The sequence below is a fragment of the Scyliorhinus canicula genome, chromosome 1 (genome assembly GCF_902713615.1).
Source record: "Scyliorhinus canicula chromosome 1, sScyCan1.1, whole genome shotgun sequence".
Classification (NCBI taxonomy): domain Eukaryota; kingdom Metazoa; phylum Chordata; class Chondrichthyes; order Carcharhiniformes; family Scyliorhinidae; genus Scyliorhinus; species Scyliorhinus canicula.
Window position 1 is genome coordinate 250,414,261 of NC_052146.1, and position 13,225 is coordinate 250,427,485.

Below are 13,225 nucleotides of genomic sequence, written 5' to 3' on the forward strand. Positions count from 1 at the left end.
CTCAGCTTTTATATTCCTTAGGTCTCGTACTTAAAGGTTATTCTCCAAACAGATGTAGCAGCGTTATCCTCGGTTCTGCACCCGATGACAGATTAATTGTTATGTGGAATTTTTATGTGCAGAAAATAACTATGCATTTGTAGTCAGTCATGAAAGCATTCTTTTATTTCCCCAAGTCATTGAATTAGCATGTCATTATCTCTTAGCATATCCCTCAAATGTGCGTTTCATATCCATTCGTCCGTCCTCCTATGCGTTCACTCTTATAAGAGCATAAATTCTGATTTAACATGTGCAGTGCCCACAGATGTGATGATGTAGATTTATTTATTTCTAATTGCTATTATTGTATTTTATATGATTTTTCTGTTCCTTTAACACAACGTTATGCCTTTGTTAGGAGTCTATATTAAAATCTAAAGTGAATATCCAATCTTTCATATCCATATATATATATATATATAAAATAAATTGTTGGTCTGACTAGGGAGGAAGCCAGCGGGTGGCAGTAGCGCAGACCCACTTGTAAAGAACACAGGACCGACCCTCAATATGTGACAGACGACTTGGGCGCCCATTTACTGTGCTACGCGAGGTCACAATCGAGGTTTAGGAGCGATCTTAATTTATGTTTATTTATTCACTTTTAGCCCCGCCTTACAATGAACTCGCAGCCAATGGAATTGTCGTGAATGTCATTACTGCCGCTTCATTCGATGGCAACAGCCAATGTGACCGCACGGATGACTCATGGCCACGCCCACCAGCTCCTGGGATCAGCCAATATGAATGAGTGAAACTGACCGACTGCTGGGTAACGGAGTAACAAAATCTGGCTTGTAACAAGCAAGGGAGAGACGGCGACTCTTGATTGTGATCATGGGAATCGCTGAGGCAGCAATTTCAAGGAATTTGGAAGCAAGCGATTAAAACCATATCGCTGCGATGAATCCATCATAGATGAGCATTCGACTGAAGGGCAGGGAAAGGCAATCGGGGGGCCAGGATACATTAACATGACAGGAGTCAGTGGCAAGAGCGTTGGTGTTAAAGTAGGCAAGCAAACCAGATCAAAGGCTGCTAATACTACAGGTGTAAATCCGGGAACAGCTTCGAGTAACAATGCCAGCAAATCTTCCGGAGAAGAAGACGAGAAAGATGGTGGGGTGCTTTTCTATGTGAATAAAAGTGGCTTCCCGATTGATGAGCGAACTTGGCAAAGAATGTGGATGCATGTGGCAAAAATACACCCTGGAGGGAAGGAGATGGAGGAGAGTATACGGAAAGCTACGTGTGTACCCCGTGTAAGTGAAAGTCTCTGGCTGTGCAGGCAATGGCATTTTACTAATGGACAAATCAGGTTGTTCTTTCTGTTACCACGAGCGCTTGACATATTTTGCAATGTGGGAATATGCATGTGATTTGGACAGATCATTTCTAGTACATACATCGATGCGGACGGGAAATGATTGCAGTGTGCCCACTAACCTGAGTAGAAATTCTTCGCTTGGTTTGAAAATGGGTACATTGACATTGATTGTTTTGCTTCTTGGAGAAGCACAGCAAATCAGAATAAATGTTACTGATGTCTCTCTTCACGTTTTCGTTATGTTTATTAAGAATTATACGCTTTCAGTGAGGCATTTGTTTTATCACTTGGGTAAAGTTAGAACAAAGTATTACATTCTCGGAGCTGTTTAAAATGTTGTCCATGAACTTTCACTTAAGTAGCAATTCTAAAAATGCAATAAAATATCATGAACAAAAATTACAAATTTATCTTAATGGGAACATACATTGTACTCAAATTAGCAAAATAACATTTTCTGAATATTTTACAGTGAATATATTGGGTTGGCAACCCAGATCTTGTTTTCTATGTGTGTGTGTGTGATTTGGACATATAAGTCCTCGGGATAGTTTGTGATACAAATGCATTGGTTAAGACCACATATATAATTTGAATTGCTTGTAGTTTCTGATGAAATACTAAATTGTTATGAATGTGCAGCTATTCAGCATGCCTATTTTCTCTGGTCTGAATTGTCAGCTATGTTTATAACCAAGAATAGGCGGTCTCACATGTTCATTGATTCAAATGTACACTGCTTATGGCAAGTGTGACGGGTGAAGCCTTGCACTTGAAATTTCGCATTGCTTTTTTTTTAATGCTCCGAGTGTAAGAAACACATCTGAAACAGAACACTTAAACAAGAACAACAGGGCAAAGGTAAATTTGAAGATGATAAATTTTAAATGGACGATTGATTAAGGAAGGAATATTAAATAACACGTGCTGAATTTAGCCCTCACCAGGCTTAGCCAATGAATCATCTATTAGAATGACTGCTCTTCCTGCACATTCATCTCTGGAATCCATCCGCGATGGCCTCATCACATCCGAACTCTGGCGCCTTCCAGCCTGACAACTGTTCAAGATTTCTGTGTCCCTCCTGTGCATTCCTGATTTCATCGCTCCCCCATCGATGGTTATGTCTTCAGCTGTCTAGGTCCTAAGCTCCGAGATTTCCCCTTTAAATCGGTCCTCAAAACCTCATCACTCCAACCAAGCTTTCAGCCACCTGTGCTAATACATCAATGGTTTCAAATTGCATCTGATACCGTTCCACTGAAGCCCTGAGGGTTTTTTTTTGCCATGTTCAAGGCTCTATTTAACTGCAAGTTGTTGATGAGTCTCCCAGGGAATCTATCCTTGGCCCATTCCTATTCCTCACCCTCATGCTGCTCGAGGGTAAAATCACCCAAAAAACTGAATGTCTAGTTTTGAGTAGATGCTGACAACACCCAACTTTACTGCACTGCCACCTTTCTTGGCCCCTCCACTGTTATCAGCTTGTTCATTCAGGATCCGGTCTTAAGAACAAAGAACAAATAAAAGTACAGCACAGGAACAGGACCTTCGGTCCTCCAAGCCAACCATGCTGCCCGTCTAAATTAAAATCTTCTACACTTCAGGGGTTCATATCCCTCTTTTCCCATCCTATTCATGTATTTGTCAAGATGCCCCTTAAACGTCACTATAGTCCCTGCTTCTACCACCTCCTCCGGCAGCGTGCTCCAGGCACCCACTACCCTCTGCCCTCTGAACCAGCCTTGAACCAAACATTCCTCCAGTTAAACATTGGCAAATCCAAAGCCTTGTCTTTGGTTCCCACTACTTACTGTATTCCCTAGCTAATAATTGAATCACCCTCCTTGGCTACATTCTCACATTTAACCAGACTGCTCACAGCATTGACCTACTGTATGACCTGAGCTGAGCTTCCAATACGGTTTCCACCCCATCACCAGGACCGCCTATTTCCACTGTCACAATATCACCTGAAGCCATCTCTGTCTCAGCCCACATACTGATGAAACCCACATATATAATTATTTATTCTCTCCATTCTTCCAATGCTCCTCTGGCATTGATTTAAATAAAAACATAAAAACAAATTTAAAACTAATTAAATAAAATAGAGATGGAGTGCTAGGTGATGTGTTGTTCCTGCATGATGTGGGAGCTTGTGGACCCCATTGTACTTCCCAGTCACCATGTCTGTAGTAAGTGTTGGTTGCTCGAAGAACTTCGGCTCAGAGTTGATGAGCTGGATTCTGAGCTTCGGATGCTGCACCACATTAGGGAGGGGGTGGGTAAACTGGACACTGTGTTCCAGGAGGCAGTCACACCCCTTGGATTAAATACCTTGAATTCGGCCAGTCGTCAGCGACAGGAGTATGTGGCTGCGAGTGAGGCAGGTAGAGGGATCCAGGAGGTAAGGTTGCAGGAGCCTCAGCCTATGGCCCTGTCCAACAGTAAGAAGTCTCACAACACCAGGTTAAAGTACAATAGGTTTGTTTCAAATCACTAGCTTTCGGAGCGCAGCTCCTTCCTCAGGTGAATGAAGAGGTGGATTCCAGAAACACATATATAGACAAAGTCAATGATGCAAGCCAATACTTTGAATGCGAGTCTTTGCAGGTATTTAAGTCTTTACAGGTCCAGATGGAGCAACTGGAGAGAGGAATAATCACAGGTTAAAGAGGTGTGAATTGACTCAAGCCTGAACAGTTGGTAGGAATTTGCAAGGCCAGGCCAGATGGTGGTGGGGGTTGGAGGGGGGGGGGGGTGTTTGGAGGTTGGTGGGGCGTGGGGGGTGGTGAATGTAATGCAACATGAATGCAAGGTCCCAGTTGAGGACGTACTAATGTGTGTAGAACTTGGATATCAGTCTCTGCTCGGCGATTCTGCGTTGTTGCGCGTCCTGAAGGCCGCCTTGGCGAACGCTTACCCGGAGATCAGAGGCTGAATGCTCTAGACTGCTGAAATATTCCCCGACTGGAAGGGAACATTCCCGCCTGGTGATTGTCACATGGTGTCCATTCATCCGTTATCGCAGCGTCTGCATGGTCTCGCCAATGTGACAGGAGAGGGTAGAAATGCAGGTTAATGATGAGGACTTTAAACTAGTTAAAGGAAGGGGCAGCACAGTGGCCTAGTGGTTAGCACAACCGCCTCACGGCGCTGAGGTCCCAGGTTCGATCCCGGCTCTGGGTCACTGTCCGTGTGGAGTTTGCACGTTCTCCCCGTGTCTGCGTGGGTTTCGCCCCCACAACCCAAAATGTGCAGAGTAGGTGGATTGGCCACGCTAAATTGCCCCTTAATTGGAAAAAATAATTGGGTAATCTAAATTTATTTAAAAAAAAGAAAAAAAAAAACTAGTTAAAGGAGCCAAGGGCTCAGGAGAGGTTTGTAAAGTTTCCAGACCACGTAATAGAACATAGAGTAAGGTGGCAGGAATATGACCTCAGGCAGAGCAAAAAAGATGACAAGTATGAGAACGGAGGTGGTCAATGCAGGACTGAGGATGTTGTACCTAAATGCACGTAGTATACTGAACATGGTAAATGAGGTTGTTGTGCACATTGAAATTGGCCGGTATAAATATACAAGGATACGTGTCCTATCGAAAGGACAGGCAGATGGGCAAAGGGGGCAGGGTTGCATTGTCAGTAAGGAATGAAGTTAAATCGTTAGAAAGATGTGATATAGGATCAGAGGGCATAGCATATCTGTGGGTAGAGTTGAGGAATCGCAAAGGTAAAAAGACCCTGATGGGAGTTATGTACACGCCCCCTAGTAGTAGTCAGAAGATGGGGCAGAAAATAACTCAGGAGATAGAAAAGACATATACAAAAGGCAACATTACAATAATTATGGGGGACTTCATTATGCAGATGGACTGGGAAAGTCAGGTTGGTAGTGGATCCCAATAAAAGGAATTTGTGGAACGTCTAAGAGCTGTTTTTTGGAGCAGCTTGTGATAAAGCCTACTCGGGAACAGGCAATTCTGGGTTTGGTGATGTGTAATGTGGCAGACATGATTAGGGAACTTAAGGTGAAGGATCCCTTAGAGAGCAGTGACCACAATATGATAGAATTTACCCTCTAGTTTAAGAGGAAGAACCTGGAATCAGATGTAATGGTATTACAACTGAATAAAAGTAACAACAAAGACATGAGGGAGGGCCTGGCCAGAGTTGATTGGAAGGGTAACCTAGCAGGGAAGACAGGGAACAGCAATGACAGGTATTTTGGGGGGGTTATTCGGGAGGCACAACAGAAATTTATCCCAAGGAGGAGGAAACATGCTAAGGGGAGGACGAGGCATCCATGGCTGACGACAGAAGTCAAGGACAGCACAGAAGCAGAAGAAAAAGCTTACAAAGTGGTGAGGATTAGTGGGAAGCCAGAGGATTGGGAAGCCTTTAAAAGCGAGCAGAGGACAACTGAAAAAAGCAATTATGGGGGGAGAAGATGAAATATAAGTGTAAGCTAGCTAGAAAGAGCTTTTTCAAGATATAAAAGGCAAGAGAGGGGCAAGAATAGACACTGGACCACAGGAAATTGAGGCTGGAGAAGTAGTAGTAGGAAACAAAGAAATGGCAGAGGAACCGAATTGATAATTTGCACCAGTCTTCACGGTGGAAGACACCAGTGAGGTACCAGAGCTCCAGGAGAATCAGGGGGCAGAGGTGAGCATAGTGGCCATCATTAAGGAGAAGGTTCTGTGGAAATTGAAAGGTCTGAAGGGTGGTATGTCACCTGGACTGGATGGACTACACTCCAGGGTTCTAAAGTAGATAGCTGAGGAGATTGTAGATGCATTGGTGGTGATCTTTCAGGAATCACTGGAGGCAGAGAGGGTCCCAGAGGACTGGAAAGTGGCGACTGTAACACCCCTGTTTAAGATGGGAGGGAGGCAGAAGGTGGAAAATTATAGGCTGGTTAGCCTGACTTCGGCCATTGGTTAGATTTTAGAGTCCATTATTAAAGATGAGATCGCGGAGTACTTGGACGTGCATGATAAAGTAGGACTGGGTCAGCACGGCTTCATCAAGGGGAGGTCATGTCTGACAAATCTGTTAGAGTTCTTTGAAGAGGTAACAAGGAAGTTAGACAAAGGAGAATCAGTGGACGTGATTTATTTAGATTTCCAGAAGGCCTTTGACAAGGTGCCGCAGAGGTGACTATTAAATAGGTTAAATGTCTATGATGTTGAGGGTAAGATCCTGGTATGGATAGAGGATTGGCTGACTGGTAGAAGGTAGAGAATGGGAATAAAGGGATCTTTTGCAGGATCGCAACCAGTGACTAGTGGTGTGCCTCAGGGGTCGGTGATCTGGAAGTAGGAACTGAATGCGCTGTTGCTAAGTTTGCAGATGATACAAAGATATGCAGAGGGACAGGTAGTATTGAGGGAGCAAGGGAGCTGCAGAAGTAATTGGACAGGCTAAGAGAGTGGGCAATGAAGTGGCAGATGGAATACAATGTGGAAAAGTATGAGGTTATGCACTTTGGGAGGAGAAATGGAGGCATAGACTATTTTCTAAATGGGGAAATGCTTAGGAAATCAGAAGCACAAAGGGACTTCAGAGTCCTTATTCAAGATTCTCTGATGGTTAACGTGCAGGTTCAGTCGGCAGTTAGGAAGGCAAATGCAATGTTAGCATTCATGTCAAGAGGGTTGGAATACAAGAACAGGGATGTACTTCTGAGGCTGTATAAGGCTTTAGTCAGACCCCATTTGGAGTAATGTGAGCAGTTTTTGGCCCATATCTGAGGAAGGATGTGCTGGCCTTGGAAAGGGTCCAGAGGAGGTTCACAAGAATTATCCCTGGATTGAAGAGCTTGTCATATGAGGAACGGCTGCGGACTCTGAGTTTAGAAGGATAAGGGGGGGGGGGGGGTGTTTTTGAAACTTACAGGATATTGCAAGGCCTGAATAGAATGGACATGGAGAGGATGTTTCCAGGAATAGAAAAAACTAGAAGCAGAGGACACAATCTCAGACTAAAGGGACGATCCTTTAAAACAGAGGTGAGGAGGAATTTCTTCAGCTAGAGGGTTCTGAATCTGTGGAACTCATTGCTGCAGAAGGCTGTGGTGGCCAAATCACTGAGTGTCTTTAAGACATAGATAGGTAAGTTCTTGATTAATAAGGGGATCAGGGGTTATGGAGAGGAGGCAGGAAAATGGGGATGTGAAAAATGTCAGCCATGATAGAATGGCAGAGCAGACTCGATGAGCCAAGTGGCCTAATTCTGCTCCTATGTCTTATGTCTTCCTAACAGGCAACTTACAAAAAACTTAAGTTCATCCAAAACTCAGCTTCCTATACCCTTACTTACCATTGTCATCATCCTGTGCTTTCTGATATATACAGTAGTGGATCCTGAACTGCCAATAACTCCATTTTAAGATTCTCATCCGTGAGGTCAAATCCTTACATGGCCTTGGCCATCCCTATTTCCTCCAACCCCAACCTTCTGAGAACTTATCTTTCTACAGTTATGGCCTCTTATGCAATCCCACATGTCCTTCACCCAGATTAGGGGCAGTGACTTCAACTAAATCAGCTCAGGAATTCCTTCCCTAAGCAGCTCCACCTTATCTTTACATTTATTATGCTCCTTAATTCCTACCTCTTAGCCATGCATTTGGCCACTTGCTCTAATGCCTTCTTCTTTGATTCAATGTCATTCCTTTTCGAACTAAGCTCGAGTGAAACAACTTGGGATGATTTACTACTTTAAAGTACTATATGAATGAAAATTGTTAGTATTGTTAAACATGATATACTAACAGCTCTTTGATAAGTTTTTTTTATTGCCCTTTACCGGCGCAGACTCAGTGGGCCGAATGGCCTTTTCTGTGCTCTATGACTCTGTGACTCAATACCAGTGAGTAATTATGCAAAGATCCTGAATTTCTCACTTCTGCCGCACTTTACCTGCCTTTTGGCTCACTATTTCATCCTATTTTACCTTTAATTACAAGAAATGGAAAAGGTCAATTACTCAGAAAAAGAGATACTTGACAAATCTAATGTGGCCTTTTGAGAATGTAACTAATAGGGTAGATAAAGGAAAGCCAGTAGATCGAGTATACTTTGTTTTCTAAAAGGCTTTTGATAAGGTGCCGCATAAAAGGTGAGGTATGTGGAGTTGGGGGATAATTGACATGGATGGAGGATTGGTTAATGGCAGGAAGCAGACTGTAGGGGATTAATGGGGCAAAGAATGTTGCTACAGCTATAACCAAAGGGTGCTTCCCCAATGACCCCCAGTCTCTGAACGTTTAACTTTTTAAAAACATCCTGGTTGGAGGCTCGAAGTCTCCAGTCCGTCTCAGGGGCGACCAACTCTCCTAATGGTGTTGTTGAGGCTTCAGTACTGCTGGCCTTCTGATTGGACTGACAGCATCAGGAACCTGCACATTGTCCTTTAGGCCTGCAGCCAATTAGGAGGCCACCTGTGATAAAATTGTCGAGCTCGTCCAGCCTCCAATGATTGTGGGTTCTGGACCCACTTTTTGAACTAAAGTCAGGGTCCTGAAGCCCACTGTAAAATTTGGGCAATGTTTCAGAGGTGAAGGCCAAGAAACTTAGATTGATTTCCTTTGAGTCCTAAAAAGATATTTGAGGCACACGTTTCTGTGCTAAATCAGCCCAGACGCCATATTGGTGAGGACATTAATGAATGGCCACATAACGTCGGGAGAGCAGGCAGATCATGGCATTAATTGGTCTGCAATGCTGATATGATGGCAATGTTGGCATTTAAAACTCAATGCTTCAGATAATTCCCCTTCTTAACCTTGCACATAATCAGCAGCCAGAACGGCTATATTTGTTTAAAGAGGTGAAAATCCACTGAGAGTGTCGTGGCAGGTTCTGAAGGAGTCATTGCTGACTGAGGCCTCTGCACAAAACAGTTGCTGGCTGACATGGATGCATCGTAGATATTTTCCTTGAAACGCAGCATGACAGGAAGAATGAACAGAGGTCAGCCAGAGCAGGACAAGCTGCCTAAAGAGGGAGGGAGGGGGAAAGAATGGGCTCTCAGCAGGAGGTCATATCCACCCAGAGATCTGACTTTCAACTGCACCATCTTAGCATGGGCAGCAGCAGTGTGGGTTGGCTGGCTGACAGGCAACAGCAAATGTACTGGCAAAGTGACAGGGTGGAAGGACAAATGCTAACTTCATGAGAGAGGACTGCAAATTTGTGCACCATGGAGTCATTGCTACTCCATGTGGGACTGTGCCTCAGCATTCCTAGTAATCAGTTGGAGGACAGATTGCTAAATTATTGTGAGGGCTTGCCAACTCCTGTGCATACTGTGATCCATAGCCATGATGGCAGCAGTCTGAGCCTCGACTGCCGCAGTCTTTGGGTGGCTGCTGCTTGTGCTGCATTAGAGGCCGTGGCTCAGCCATCAGAGTCACGGTTGGGTCCAGAAGTGTGAGAATGCTGCAAAGGATGGGCTGCAAGCTCTGTGCAAAGTCCTGTGCCAAGTTGGTGCAGGATTTCTCCTTACTCCTGAGACAGACCACTCCCAGGTGGATTTCCCAATGCACCAAGCGTTTTGTTGTATATACCTATCAGGTTTCCTCTCTGGGCTGCACCATTTAAGTCCTCATCAAGTGGCAGAACTCATGTATAATCTAGCCTTCCGTTGAGCTGGACCTGTGCTTTCCTTGCCCCCTGCCATGCCAGTATCTCACCATGTGCAGATCTGCCTCGGCCATCCTCTAAATTACAGGCATGGGCAGTATTTTCCTGCCTCCCAGCCACATGTTTCCCGCTATTCACTTGCGGCAGAGATTCTCTGCTCTTGCCGCTGCTAATGGGAATTCCCATTGAAGCCACTGTGCCTTGCAGGGAAACCGCGGGTGAGGGTGCGCTGCCAGCAGGACCAGAGAATACTGGCACCAGCGAACAGCCAGACAATTTCGACCAATGTCAGCATGTGGAGCTACTGGCTAGAAATGCGAAAATTGAGTGACAGTGCATCTGCACATCATTCCTTTTTTGCTATTTCTCCATTGCCTGACCAGATTGTACCTCTTGGGAATCTGAGAAAGGAACAAGGGTAATATTGTGGTGCAAGAATGGGGGCAGAGGTGGAGGAGGGCAAGATGTACATACGGGCGGCATGGTAGCACAGTGATTAGCACTGTTGCTTCACAGCGCCAGGGTCCTAGCTTGGGTTACTGTCTGTGCAAAGTCTGCATGTTCACCCCGTGTCTGTGTGGGTTTCCTACAGGTGCTTCAGTTTCCTCCCACAAGTCCCAAAAGACGTGCTGTTAGGTGAATTGGACATTCTGAATTCTCCCTTTGTGTACCCGAGCAGGCGCCAGAATGTGTTGACTAGAGGCTTGTGCAAGGATGAGCCTGATACAGTTTAAGGTGGTGCACATGGTGCATATGACTTGGCGAGAATGAGTGTGTTCTTTCAGGGGGTAGCAGATGTGTGGGTGGGGACCAGCGAATTACGCGCAGATATTTTGGGGTTGTGGAAAATTGGGAAGATTCTGGGCGGGAGTGTTCGCGGTCTTAGCCAGGATATTTTGGATGGCCTGTACCAGCCTCCCCGAACAGGCACCGGAATGTAGCGACTGGGGCTTTTCACAGTAACTCCATTGAAGCCTACTTGTGACAATAAGTTATTATTATTATAGTGGAGGAGGAGGTGGACCCAGACCCTTTGGGGGCGATATTTGGGGTTTCAGAGAAACCGGAGCTCATGGAGAGGAGGAAGGCCGATGTCTTGGCCTTAGCCTCTCTGATTCGTTGGCGGCAAATTTTACTTGAGTGGTGGTTGGCATGGCCACCTGGGGTAGCGGCTTGGTTGGGTGACCTGTTTGACTTCCTGTGGTTGGAGAAGATAAAGTATGAGTTAAAGGGCTCAGCAGGTGTGTTTAAGAAAAGGTGGGGGATGTTTGTGACCGTGTTTGAGGGGCTGTTCCTCAGGGGGGGAGGGTGAAAAAGGGAAAACTTTGTACAGACTGCAGAGTTCATTGCGGGGAAGCATGTTTGCTGTAACCTGTTTTGATACACGTTTGTAATGAAAATACATTGAAAAGAAAAAGAATTTCCACTCCTCGAAGGGTCTCCCTCCTCGACCTGCACCCAGGTCGGGGGTTTTTATACGGATGATCTAATTCCCTGTTAAGGGGAAGACCCGCCCCCGTTACCAGGGAAGCTCATATTCAGTGGAGGTTACAGGGAATCTGATAGTTCTGATGCAGTGACCTCTGTGAGAGTTAGAACAATGGGCCCTTTAATTCTGCAGTTACAACATGCTGAGTGATGTTAGTTTAATATAAAATACCATCAGGGAACCTGGAAACGTATCAGCGGAACTGCTTGACATACAAGCCTCCATGTTATTGAGGAAGTACGCGCCAGGTCTCCCACCATAGATGCAGCGTTCAAACATGAACCATCACTTGTACCTCTGTGTGCTTGTGCTAGAATTCTGCAGATCGTGGAACCTCTTCCCACATTACAATTGGTGATGCCCCCCCCCCCCCCCCCTTGCTGCACTCGTAGCTGAGGCTATCGCTTGTCACGCGTCATGATAACTGTAGATATAATATTGTGCACTGGTTCTGGACATCTTCCACCAGGATCTGGGCACCTGGTCACCGCAGTGAGTCACAAATGCGGTGCATATCAGACAAACCCCGAGGCATTATAGTAAACCGAGGTCGGAAGGGAATTCCAGATTTTCTGGGCAGCTGCAGGTATGGTCACCAATAGTAGGGTGATCAAAATTGAGGATGCTCAAGTGGCCAGAAGTAGATGGGTGTAGGTATCTCAGGGGATTGTGCAGCTGGAGGAGATTGCAGAAATAAATAAGGAGGTTGGTGTGAATTAAGATATTGTCACGACAACTTGGGCCAGTGTGCGGGCAGTTCCAGCCCCCCTCGACATAAGCGAATTAACAAATAATTCTTAGAAATGTGTAGAGGTTTTGGCCCTAGACTGCTGCAATGTGATGCAGACACCAGATTTATAAGTAAAAACGTTAACAAACTGTCTACTAATAACAAGAGGAAAAGATGAATATATGAAGAAATAACAGAACAATGTTATAACAATCTACCTGATCCCCAAACCCCATCCCACCCTCCACCCAGACACACACGGCGGAAATTGGGGGCGTGGGGGAAGGTTTAAAATGAAAAAGGGATTAATAGGCATGAGTTTGTTCTTTGCTGCCGATGTAACTCTTTGTAGCCAGCAATCTCCTAATGGTGTCTTCAAACAGAACCTGAAGACTGTAGAATGCTCTCTAAATGAACAGGAAGGGAGAAAGAGAGAGAACTGCCTCATGCCTATATCTCTTCACAGGTCAACAGACAAAAATGGCACTCTGGAACTTTCTGTCTGGCCCCACCAATCACAGGCCCAATAGGAGAAGGCTGCAAATTGTCCATTTCCTGATTGGCTGCTTGCCAAATCTATCAAATCAACCTCACTCCTGGTTGTACCACAGAACCTAAAGGGGATGTCTTGGCCTGGTCCATCACAATAGGGGTGTTTGAACTCTGCCTAAAATCTGTAAATTCGATAGAAATCCCAGATGGTGTTGCAGCAGCTAACCAGAAGACTAGATTAAAGCAGGCAGCAGAGTGGGGTAAAAAGGGAAAACGTTTTACAACAGTACCATAACAATATGGGCAGCAGTTTTGGATGACCACAAGGTCACGGAGGGTAGAATGCAGAAACCAACCAGGAGTGCGCTGGCATACAAAACATGGATGCTGGAAATCTGAAGTAAAAACAAACAAATACTGGACATTATCAGCTGGTCAGGCAGCATCTGTGGAAAGAGCAGCAGACCTTTGATGACCTTTCATCAGAACTGA

General features: G+C 45.2%; 1 protein-coding gene across 1 annotated transcript in view; it reads left to right on the forward strand.

The window, feature by feature from the left end:
* The first annotated feature begins 786 nt into the window (after positions 1-786).
* Positions 787-13,225, forward strand: part of vash2 (vasohibin 2) — a 198,134-nt gene continuing 185,695 nt past the window's right edge. Inside the window, exon 1 of the mRNA XM_038811273.1 lies at positions 787-1,304. Within this exon, the coding sequence (XP_038667201.1) occupies positions 1,017-1,304 (288 nt within the window). The 5' untranslated portion in view covers positions 787-1,016. The remainder of the gene's footprint in view (positions 1,305-13,225) is intronic.